The sequence below is a fragment of the Frankliniella occidentalis genome, unplaced genomic scaffold (assembly GCF_000697945.3).
Source record: "Frankliniella occidentalis isolate FOCC.00 unplaced genomic scaffold, Focc_3.1 Scaffold26, whole genome shotgun sequence".
Taxonomy (NCBI): Eukaryota; Metazoa; Arthropoda; class Insecta; order Thysanoptera; family Thripidae; genus Frankliniella; species Frankliniella occidentalis.
The window spans coordinates 2,351,907-2,363,078 of NW_026267156.1; the positions used below are offsets into that span (position 1 = coordinate 2,351,907).

The 11,172-nt window shown below is 43.6% G+C and overlaps 3 protein-coding genes across 5 annotated transcripts in view; 2 read left to right on the forward strand and 1 right to left on the reverse strand.

Moving 5' to 3' along the window:
* The window catches only part of LOC113211521 (uncharacterized), a 181,885-nt gene that overhangs the window by 17,436 nt on the left and 153,277 nt on the right, over window positions 1-11,172 (reverse strand). For both annotated transcript variants that reach the window (XM_026429911.2, XM_052265390.1), the window contains exons 11-13: window positions 7,145-7,309; window positions 6,880-7,008; window positions 6,382-6,496 (exon numbers count right to left, since the gene is read on the reverse strand). In XM_026429911.2, coding sequence (XP_026285696.1) covers window positions 6,382-6,496; window positions 6,880-7,008; window positions 7,145-7,309 — 409 coding nt within the window. The remainder of the gene's footprint in view (window positions 1-6,381; window positions 6,497-6,879; window positions 7,009-7,144; window positions 7,310-11,172) is intronic.
* LOC113211523 (uncharacterized) lies at window positions 531-3,299 on the forward strand. Of its 2 annotated transcripts, none has more exons than XM_026429913.2 (5): window positions 531-658; window positions 1,148-1,277; window positions 1,359-1,536; window positions 1,629-1,784; window positions 1,859-3,299. In XM_026429913.2, the coding sequence occupies exons 2-5, from the start codon at window positions 1,179-1,181 to the stop codon at window positions 2,095-2,097; spliced, it is 672 nt and encodes a 223-aa protein (XP_026285698.1). In that variant the 5' UTR covers window positions 531-658; window positions 1,148-1,178; the 3' UTR covers window positions 2,098-3,299. The 2 variants fall into 2 exon arrangements, with proteins under 2 accessions (XP_026285698.1, XP_026285700.1); XM_026429915.2 differs by lacking the exon at window positions 531-658 and adding an exon at window positions 694-830.
* On the forward strand, window positions 3,737-6,326 carry LOC113211522 (uncharacterized). Its single transcript, XM_026429912.2, has 6 exons — window positions 3,737-3,928; window positions 4,207-4,273; window positions 4,353-4,528; window positions 4,608-4,769; window positions 4,871-5,025; window positions 5,134-6,326. The coding sequence occupies exons 1-6, from the start codon at window positions 3,889-3,891 to the stop codon at window positions 5,221-5,223; spliced, it is 690 nt and encodes a 229-aa protein (XP_026285697.1). The 5' UTR covers window positions 3,737-3,888; the 3' UTR covers window positions 5,224-6,326.

Below are 11,172 nucleotides of genomic sequence, written 5' to 3' on the forward strand. Positions count from 1 at the left end.
TGACATCAAAACAATAATAACGTTTAAATAATGACGTGAGGTCAGAAAAAAAAAAATTCCCACTGGGGACGGCAGGTGGACGTCCTCTCCGAGTCGTTCGGTCGTATAGGCTCTGGAATTCTCGCTGGAAGGAGCTCATAAATACATCATTTAGCGGCCGCGTTGTTGTTTCCGTGACCCCAGCAGGCTGGCTCCAACGAAAGTGAAGTGAATCACTCGCGGGGCACGATGCGCGTGAGAATCACTGAGGTGCGTCTCTGTCTTGCGCTGGCAAACCTTATACAAGGCCGACCGAAATAAAGCGAGCGGGCTCGATTTCTGGACGCAGCCCTCAAATGTCACAATCGCGGGGTTTTCATTTTTTCCCACGCCATTAAGACCGGATGCCACGACACCGAACATGAAAGAACGAGAAAACGGTCGTGATTCATATGGACGTCTGTCTCTCAAATACGCCAGGAGAGGTCTAAATAGCGACTGCAAGTTCAAATGAACTCCAAGTTTGCTCTTTCCTTAATCTCTGTAGCAAAAGAAATGGCCTAAATTTGTGCTGTTCAGCATTGCCGTTGTTGGTATAATGTGCTTGCTCGAAACTTCGGAGGAATTCCGCTAGAGGGCGTTGTCCGTTGTTATTTGACTCATGGGCGTCGTCCAGAAGGTAAATAAATAGAGTTATTGAAACTTAGTCCAATGTTTATGAGTAAGTTCTGGAAGGGAGTTTACCCCTTGAATTAAAGTATAAGAACTTTTTCAAAGTAGGAAGAGAAAGTGAAATGTCCAGGCCTAATTTTTGTTGTTGCGGAGAACGGCGAAAGTGGTTGCGGGACAAGGTTAGGTATCGTCACACTGGGTGTGTTACGTTGGGCTAGGAGCAGTTTAACACCTGCCTGAGTTTGTGAAAGGTGCGAACAGAACGGCTGACGTTCGTGAATAACAACTCGAGAGTGACAAAAGAGTCACGAATCGGGCGTGGGGGTGGCGTGCTTAACCGCGCGCTGTACTTCTACCTTAAGTGTCTTTGTTGATTGTGTTGGGAATGACTTAGTTCTATTCTTATGATTAAAAATAAAACATTGACCCATCTATTGGGCTCATAAAATGGAATTGTATTACTATGTATCTCATGTTGCCTCTCTTTTTGTTGCAGATTCAACCCGAAGTGTTAAAATAATTCAAAAATGCCGAAAAGACGAAGTTTATCTGGAAACTGTGCCATTGGGGTGTTTGTCATTGCAGCTGTCACTATTGTTGTTTCATTTTGCACACCAAGTTGGCTGGTAAGCTTTTGTTCCTCCTTCATTATTCAATTTATTCTAGTTAGTAAACCTAACACTTCTATCTGTTAACTCGACTCTTAGGTCAGTGACTATAGAATAACAGGGGCCAAGCTAAATCGATTAGGTTTGTGGACCCATTGTTTCCGATCTCTACCAGATCCTCAAGATGAATATCAGAAACGCTTCTTTGTTGGATGCCGTTGGATCTATGATCCATTCACCACTGGGTATGACCAAATTCGGGGCTACCTCATTCCACGTACGTACATTGTGCTATAATTGGTTATTGCCTACCAATTTAATGTTTAAAGTTGTCTAATTATGTTGTGTCTTTTTCTTCTCTGTCTCCAGCTTTTATGGTTGCCACTCAATTCTTTTTCACCCTGACATTCATTGAAACTCTCCTGACTACCATATTGGTACTGGTCTTCTTTTTGTGTGCTGGTCCAGATCAGAAACGATATGTACAGCTCATCAAGATAATTGGATTCTTGCTTATAGGAGGAGGTAAATAAATACTTGTTCATATCACTTCTAGAACAGTCTATAAATAATTTTACACATTAAATTTTTCCTTGCAGGAATTTCAGGGGGTATTGCAGTAATAGTATTTGCCTCATGTGCAAATCGCAAAAACTGGATGCCTGGACAAGTGAACAATTTCTTTGGATGGTCTTTTGGACTTGCAGTAGTGGGAGTTTGCATGAGTCTTATTGCAGGAACATTGTTCCTTGTGGAATCAAACATTCAGAAAAAGAAGAGGAAGTATCTCAAGGAATCTCAAACAAGATTTGAATTGGATCAAGAAACTAAAGCATAGTTGAAGACAACTAACATTTAGTGTTATTGCCAATGATCTGACAAATTGAGATGTTTCAAGCTTGTATAGATTATTATTATATTGGAAGCACAGAAGAAGAAATGGATAGACTTACTGTATTCATGAACTAGTTGATGATTTTGGGGTGGCTCTGTAACAATCGTTTTTATGACCAGGATTGTTACTGCAGAGTTCTTATGTTTTGCATACATATTGGCTATAACAGGCATATGACATTGCTTTTTTTAAAAGCCGTCAGTCCATGAACTTGATGTGTTCTCAGGTGCCTTCAGAAAGGGTTCCTTGGAAATCTTTTCAAACCTTTGACTGAATGTTATTTTTAAATGATTGGAAACAGATGTTTACAATTGCTCTGTCAAAAAATTCCTTCCTTAGAAGTGATTGTATTTGTATTTATTAGTTTTACATTTAAGACAAATGATAGTCTTGATATTATTCTGTCTAGTGGTCCTAATATTTTTATGCTGCGACTCATTTTTCATTTTCTCGTGTTACAATGGCATCCGTCCACATTTGCCTAGTGTACATTAAGTTGAAGAATCTCTGTGACAATTTGCACAAATTATGTTCTATATATCCGTCCAACTTAGTCTGTAATTTTGTTGAAGTTTTCCTTTTTGATGACCATTGTTTTTTGAAACCACTTTAATTTTTACTCAGAGCAAGCCATGTATGTTTAGCTATCTAACTGTTACTCTAACTATTCAACTGCATATCACTGAAATTTTTATGATTGTCCAGTAAGTTGATTATAAATTGACATGTATGCCTGAATTTTGTAGGCTAGTTGATTGAGCTTAAATTAGCGAAAAGAGTGAATGTGACACTAAGGATACTCTAAAACTCTCATATCAACTTCATATTTCGTAGAAGACATTCATTGAAACCACATCAAAAAGCCCTCTGTTAGTCTTATTATTATCTACCTATTTTTTTGATGTTAATCATTCAATACCATCTGAATTTTTATTTTCACTACTGAAGGTGTTTTGCCTCTCATTGTAGAGGGTAATTTCTAGTACTATTCCTCACTTATTCATTCCAATCTGAATTTTTATTTTCACCACTGTTGGTACTAGAGAGGGTATTTCTCTGTATTATTCCTTTGTTAAGTATTACTGCCGTCCATTTTTAACAATTTTCTACTGTATGTCAATTAAGAATAAATTTTATGTACACAATTATTTAGTTTTGATTCCCTAACATTACAATATTTTGTCGACTTTTGTCGACTTTACCATTGGTTCACACATGTGGTCACTCTGACGAGAGAAACAGACAGTTCTCTGTATCGCGAGCACGTTGAACGTTAGTTTTGATGAGACTGTGATATGCACCATACTTGATTCTCAACCTAGTTCTCAAGACCGTGCCTTACCGCCTTACCATACCTTCACGAAGCAATTCAAATTTAAGCGCGCTGCTTCGCTTCTGTTCTACCAACCCATATTCCATGAATCTCCCCAACATTAAAGAAATTTCTCGTAACAAAATTCAGCAGCCAATATAAAATTCCTGCAAAAGTATCTAAAAAGTCTCTTTAACCAGTAATAAAAATTAAGATTCTGAGGAAACGTAAGGTTTTCTTTTTCACTTTTGGAAATCATGTTGCCTAAACTGACTAGGCGTGGCGGTGCATTTTTGTGAGAAATCGAGTGGGGGCTGAAGAAAACCAAAACACTGAACGGGAGATGTAAATATCTCCTAATTTACGCCGAAATTAGCCTCTATAGTCACTTCTTCACCTTCAATTAATCGTTGGTAGCAAAGATGTCGGTGAATTCGGAGCAGGAGTACCCGAAGGCCTCGCGTAAGTTGAATTCCATCCCAAATTGACAAACATAACCAATCAGGTGATTCACTTTGTTCTCCACAGGTTGTTGTTTTTATATGGAGAATGGTTCAAACTAGTTCGTTTTCAAATATGATCTTCTGCTTTTTCTATTATTTCGGTCACTTGTATCTGTTCATAAAAACATTTTAAATTCAAATGTTCTAACCTTGTCAAATGCGACACCCACTTGCCCACCAACATTTTATTTGCTAGAAGTCACAATTTAGAAGTCACAATAATGTTTCTATTTTCAGAGGCTATGCACTATGGGGGAGTGCTTTCATACTGTGCTGGTATATTCTTGATAATGGCATTCTGCGGGTAAGTATTGAAGTACTTATGTTTCTTCTTGATATTTTCTAGTCCTACATTTATTTGTAAAATTTCTACATCATTGCAGACCATATTGGATACAGTCCTACAAAGAGACATTTTCACCATTCAAGCACATGGGACTTTGGGAATATTGTTTTGAGAATTACCGTTACCCTTACTACCAATCTGATCATCTTTTCCATGGATGTCACCACATTTTCAGCCAGGAGTATTATGTGATTCGTGAATGGTTGATACCAGGTACATTATTTCAGCTGCATTTCTATAATAAAAATAAGATTTTTGAGGGAGTTGAAACTTATGTAAATCTTTTCTCCAGGATGGCTCATGGTGGTTCAGACATTTGTCACTTTGGCTCTGCTCCTATCTTTCACCGCCCAGGTTCTTGCTGCTCTCACCCTTATTCGCTGGCCATTGAAGTTCGTCCTCAGATATGAGTGGCTGCTCACAGGCCTCTGCTTCATTTTCAATGCTTCCGCAAGTAAGTCCTTGTTAGAGGTTGTTTCAACAGGTTTTTTCTAAAGTTATTTTGTAGAAAATGTATTATTTATCAATTCTTTACTCTAACAATGATATTTATAGGTGCCTTGCTGTTTTTGGCTGTGAGCATCTTTGGAGGACAGTGCTGGCGCCGCGATTGGATTGAGTATCCCAACTACAATTACCTATCTTGGTCATATGCATTTGCAGTGATTTCCTTCTTCTTCCATGGTTTCGCTGCATATGCTCTCTTTTTTGTAAGTTTTAGTCCTATTGAAATTGATGATTTGTATGTCACACATTTGAGTTTCACAATTCAGTCCATGTGAGCAATGCTAAAGTGCCTTTGCCTGTTTTAATTACAGGAAACTCGAAGGAACTACGAGCAGAGAAGAGCCAACAGCAATCTTGTGATGCAAATGTACCCTGATCATGCTAGAAATGGGTACATGTAAAAAGATCATATATCAGAAGTTTCTGTTGAAGAAATTCCAACCTGCATTATTATTATCATTGCCATTTCATGTAATGCATTCCATAGTCCTAATGTGCCTTCTCAGAACTTACTGTGTCTACAGAGCTTTTTTCTTCAGTTTGCAGTGCACAGTTCACTGGACTACTTCATGCTAGCATAATTAAAGTAGCGGTGTGTGTTGTACTTTAAAATAAGAGATGTTAAGTAACATGCAATTTGAGAGTACTTAGCAGTTTCTTGACCTTAATTTGACTGTCTGGAGATTTTTAAATGTGCAGATTGTGTTCATTTACCGTCTGTCTCATTTGCTCCTATGACTTGTACTTTCCTCTATAAAGGAATAATTTTGTACTTCTCTTGCTAATTTTAATTAGCCTAAATTTGGTATACTTGTGCCTCAAGTGCCTTACATATTTCTCTATTTGTAAGTATACATCATTCACTATTCCTAAGAATTTAATATGACCAATTATATGAAATATTATTACTACTTATGATTTATGTTCCACAAGATGATGACTCTGACTTATATTTAAATTCAGTATTATACAGACTGAACGAAAATCTGAGCACCCCACATTCTTCTTATGTTAGAGAAGCACGTGTTTTAGCTGTAGTATCTATGTATTCCGTCCATATCAATGCATAAATCTCATTTTTTTGTTACATGCATTCAAAGTGCTACTTAGATTTTCTATTTATATATTATAGGTTTTGATGATATAAGTATTTTTAATTATGTATTTCAAATTGTGTTCTTTTAAATGAACTGTTTGTAGATCAATGAGATCCCAAAATTTTAACTTAAGCTCTTAGAAGACCTAGCTGCACAAGTGAACCAGGAGTAGAAATACGTATGTTCACTGCTCGGTGGCAAAATACCAAGTAGGTGTTACTACTATAGGCCTTGAATATCTGCCACAGCCAATTTGTTACCATCTTCCGAATGTGTATGTAATTGCATTCTCTTTTGTTTTTGTGCCTTCCTCAGTTGTTTTAGATCCTGTGAAATTTTTTTATATGACTTTATGCAATTTATCTCTTTTGTGCTACAACATTAAATGCCCTATTACTAAATTCTAATGTAGCATTTCAATAATTTTAGCACCACACCCTACAACTCTTAAAAACAACTCACCTGGAACTTGTGATGCATGACACTGCTGCAGAACATAGTTGATCGTCTCCACTGGCACATTACCATCCAGGACAACCAGGGCGCTTGATGCTAAGGTTGTTTTATGACACTGCACCTGAAGACGGAAAACAAAACTAAGTCTAGAAGCGAGTGTAAATGTACCACAGCTAGCAACAAGAAGAAGAAGAGGAAGGAAGGGCTAATTTAGTACACACTCAAACATTTTTACTAGAAAATGTGCCTGGTAACTATAAAGGTTTTAAGCTGTTGTATTTTCCAGAAATTCTTTAGTATTACTTAACTTTTTCCTAGTATTACAAAACGTTCTCCAGGAATTATTAAACATTTTCCTTGTAACATTATTGTAATACGAGGAAAACATTTAGTATACTAAATCATTTCTTGACAATGCACAACAGCACAAAATTTAGAAGATACCAGGCAAATTTTCTGGAATCTTTTTTAGATTAGAGTGTATTGAATCCACTATCTGCCCACCATGTCCGTCGAGATGTTGCCGAGGATCTCCATGTCACCAGCCCCGGTGTGGCAGTCGCCCTCGGAGGTCAGAAGCAAGGTGTAGACGGCCGTCCGACCACCGGGGACCACACGCACGCCCGACGTGTCCTGCGAAGCCACAAAAAGGAAAATATTGAACTGCTGACGTTGGTTGTTAACCGTCAAAATTGCGCCGTTGCGCCATCATTGTGTAGACGATGAAGGTGACATCGATACGACGCCACATCGCATTCTTCGCTCTCACCAGGTGCGCCAGGGTGTCCCTGCGAATGTAGAGCCCCGCGAGGTCGTCGCCGACGGCGCTGACGAGCAGCGGCCACGCGCCCAGCCGACCCAGGGCGTCCGCCATGTTGCGGCCCACGCCACCGCCAGACTGCACGATGTGTGCGAGGTGCGACCGGCCGTCCGCCTGCAACATACACATAGGGAAGGTCAAATTATCATAAGGAATTTACCGTCTTCGCGTCACAGTCACAGTGATAGTAGTACAAGTACAATGTCATCAGCGACATAAAAATAAACTAAAAAGTCGATGGAGAGCCGCCGGACCGACCACGTGCCCCACCCAAGAGCTTTGCACTGTAAAACACAGACACACAGCATATTAACTTAATACACTGGTCATCTGGTGTTAGTTATAGAGTGGAATTTCTACATAGTTGCGATTAATCGCGGACACCAACAGTCTATACCCCCACGGTTTACAATACACAAAAACAGTATTTGACTGTACCTTTGCTATCGCAAAACCGCGCAAGCGGTCCATGGCGCCTTGTAGGTAGGCAACATCTTGCCTTGCAGTGCATGCGCGTACTGCGGGACGGCCCACCCCGAGTCTCACAGGCGCCGAGCTCCCCCGTCGTCATTGGGCGAACGAATCTCGGGAGAAACGGACGCACTTTCTGGACGATATCCCCTGCTAAGGCGTAAGGCTTACACACACTAATGGAGTAGCCGGGACCCCGCGGAGCAGCCGGCCGGAGTCGCCTGGCGGGGGGACGCAGCAGGGCGCGGCCCCACCCTTGCAATGTGACGTCTCTCTGTAGCCCTCCACCACCACCACCACGGGCCCCGGGCCCTGGGCCCCCATACCCCTCCCCAACCGGAGTGGGGGTCCCTTATCACGACAAGAGGCGGCCTACATCTCCCCTGCGGCGAGCGCGAGTGACACTCGAACCAACGCCACGACCACCGCCTCCTACAACCCCCACACCCCATAGCACCGCACCACGACCGCCCTTGCCTCGCCCAACGTAACCGCCGCCGGCCCAACCTACCCGCCCACTACCTCCACTGCGAATAAGTAAAATTGGTGAAAATGTGCGCAGCCAGAAGAAGGTGGGCACCCACCCCGATTCTGCAAACACCCGGTTTGCAATTCTCGGTTGATGCAGTCACCAATATCTTACTGTGTCATCAAGGGAAAATGTCAGCGAATACAGACACCAAAAAGCTGGGGACTGTAGCCCAGATCGGGAGCAGCGGAAGTTACAAAATTGGAGAGCTCTCCGCTCCGACCATCCTCCTTTGCGCGAATTGACATCGTATGAGGCGAGCAAATGAACGCTCTGAGTGAGGTTAACTCGTTGCCGTCTACCAGTAAATGCAAGAGACGCGTATCCCCTCCCCGAGCGAGAATAATTCAATAATCGACGTCGGATATCGAAAGAACGACGTCGCGATTTCAATGACGAAAAAGAAGATACGTTTTTCACAGGGGCCAGAGCTTCGTCTACAGACACTGTTTTTCAACGAATGTGACGTCACATTCCTTCAATAACAGTGGAAAGGTGCAATAAAGGTCGAGCGCAGTTTGCCTACTTCTGGCCATCCCATAACACCCAGGGAACCGTTTAGTCCAGGTGACGAAATTCAGAACCGACAACATTTTGCAGCTCTGTGGACTAGATTTTAGTCGTTCTGATAAAAAAAATAATTAGTCAAATTACCTGAGTTTTGATGAACTTGACCAAATTTATAGTTATAAAGGAAAGTACTAAATCGTAGTTGGTTTCATGAATTAAATCTTGCTTTCTGCGACCCTGATTTGGTTGAATCAACTAAATGGTTCCCTGGGTACAATGGGAGCAGAAAAACCATCTTCACCACCTTTTAAATCCGTGGCTGAGTAACGGAAGTGGGGTGCCAGGGACGGCCCAAGCGGGCCCCGGCTGACACCTCAGCCCTTCCTGAGAGCAGCACTCAGCGCGCGAGCGGGGCGCGAGCAGAAGCATCACGGAAAGTTTCGTGATCAATTATCGTTCCGACCTCGCGCCCCCACCTTGTCGCCCCGCGATCCCCCGGCCTCTTCTAATAACCTGCCCGACCCGCCGGCCGAGGTCCTCAGATCAGTTGGAGCTGGACCAGGCTGCCCGAGCAGACTAACCCGACCTGGCCGCGCGACCCTAACATCAACAACACCAACACGTCCTCCAATAGGCACCCGTACGCGTCGGCTGGGCCTCTTGGGGCGAGGGACCTCCTGGAACCTCTAGTAGGCATCGCAGTGGCAGTGGCCTCCTGCTACCGGCGGAAACCGCGCCAGAAGGCGGCCCAGCTCGTCTCCCGCAACACCACCCGAAGGTAGCCCAGCTGCGCAGCCTCTAAGCACCACCAGAATGTAGCCCAGCTGAAGCCTATTATAACCATCAGAAGACAGCCTAGCTGCAGCCTCCTGGAACCACCAGTAGACAGCCTAGCTGCAGCCTCCTGGGACCACCAGTAGGCAGCCCAGCTGCAGCCTCCTTGAACCACCAGGCAGGGCAGCTGCGGAACAAAGCGGAACTGCCAGTAGGCAGGCCGTTATGGAAAACGCGAGAGCCCACACCACCGGGCCAGAGCAACCCCGAACCGGAGAAAAATGACGAATTGGGCGAGATATCCTCTATGAATTGCAAATACGCCGGCAAGTTTGTCTTCACCCCGCACCTCCCCTTCGGCCCGCCTGTTTGTCAAAGTTTCGCCTGCTGCGGAATGTTTTATTATGCATGCTTTTACCCTCGACTGTACCCTGAACCATCCTTTATGCCCCCTTTTTTTCACAGATACCCTTCGTCCGTTTTCTTCCCGCGCTGTACGGCAAGGTGTTGCTGAGTCAGCGGTATCTTGCCTCGGCTGGCCCGGCCCGAGAGACTCCTGGAATAAGTAGCTCGGCAAGTAGGAAGGCTAGTATGGCAGTCCAGCCGTTGCCAACATTCCTACAAGTAGGCGTGCCATCGCCTACTCCTACATTCCTACAACAAGAAAGGGCAGTGTCAGGTCGGTGCAGTCTTTCCTGCCATTGCCTTTCTTCTACATTCCTCATGCAAGGACCTCCGATAAACGTCGAGGAAATCTGCCTCGCACGATGGCGGAGAGGAGACGACGGAGGAAGAGAAGAGAAAAGGGAGGAGGGGAGAAGACGAAGGAGGAAGAGGAGAGAAAAGGGAAGAGGGGAGGAGACGACGGAGGAAGAGGAGAGAAAAGAGAAGAGGGGAGGAGACGACGGAGGAAGAGGAGAGAAAAGGGAAGAGGGGAGGAGACGACGGAGGAAGAGGATATAAGAGGGGAGGAAGGCCGCTGCCGCCTTTGTTCGCGATCCAATTCTCCAATAAATACAGAATTCCTCAGTCCTCACTGCTCCCGCCACGCGACGCCGAGAGGCGGGGAGGGGGGAGAATGAGGGGGAGTAAAATGAGACAGGATGGAGGGGGACTCGGCGGGCGGAAGCCAACAACAAGAAAAGTCAGTAAGAAGCTAAATTGTGACTTCATCTCCTTTATACACGTCAACATCGAAACCAGGTGGCTGATTAACCCCGCGCATTTCGAAACGATATAACGCCCTGGCCACGGCAAAAAATATATATGCGAGTGCTGCAAAATCTCTATAATTAGCTCTCAGAGCTAATATACAAATACAGGCACAGGAAAAGATAGAATTCCTCCGATACTCTGAAAACCCAACAGCATGCATTGCATGCGTTATATAAAGCATGCATGGTATGCATGCTGTATTTCACGCATGCATTGAGATGCATGCTGTTTTTAACGCATGCATTGAGATGCATGCTGTTTTTAACGCATGCATTGGGATGCATGCTGTATTTAATGCATGCATTGAGATGCATGCTGTTGCTACAACTCGTTTTTGTGGAATGTTTACTAAGTGAGCTTTTCGGTTCAATTTTTGATAAGCCCATCGGATTCCTTGTGAAATTTCCGTTCGAAAGAGCCTACATGTAATGGGGCCCTGACGCATAGTTACTTCGTACGTTCAGTTTAGCGGGTTTTT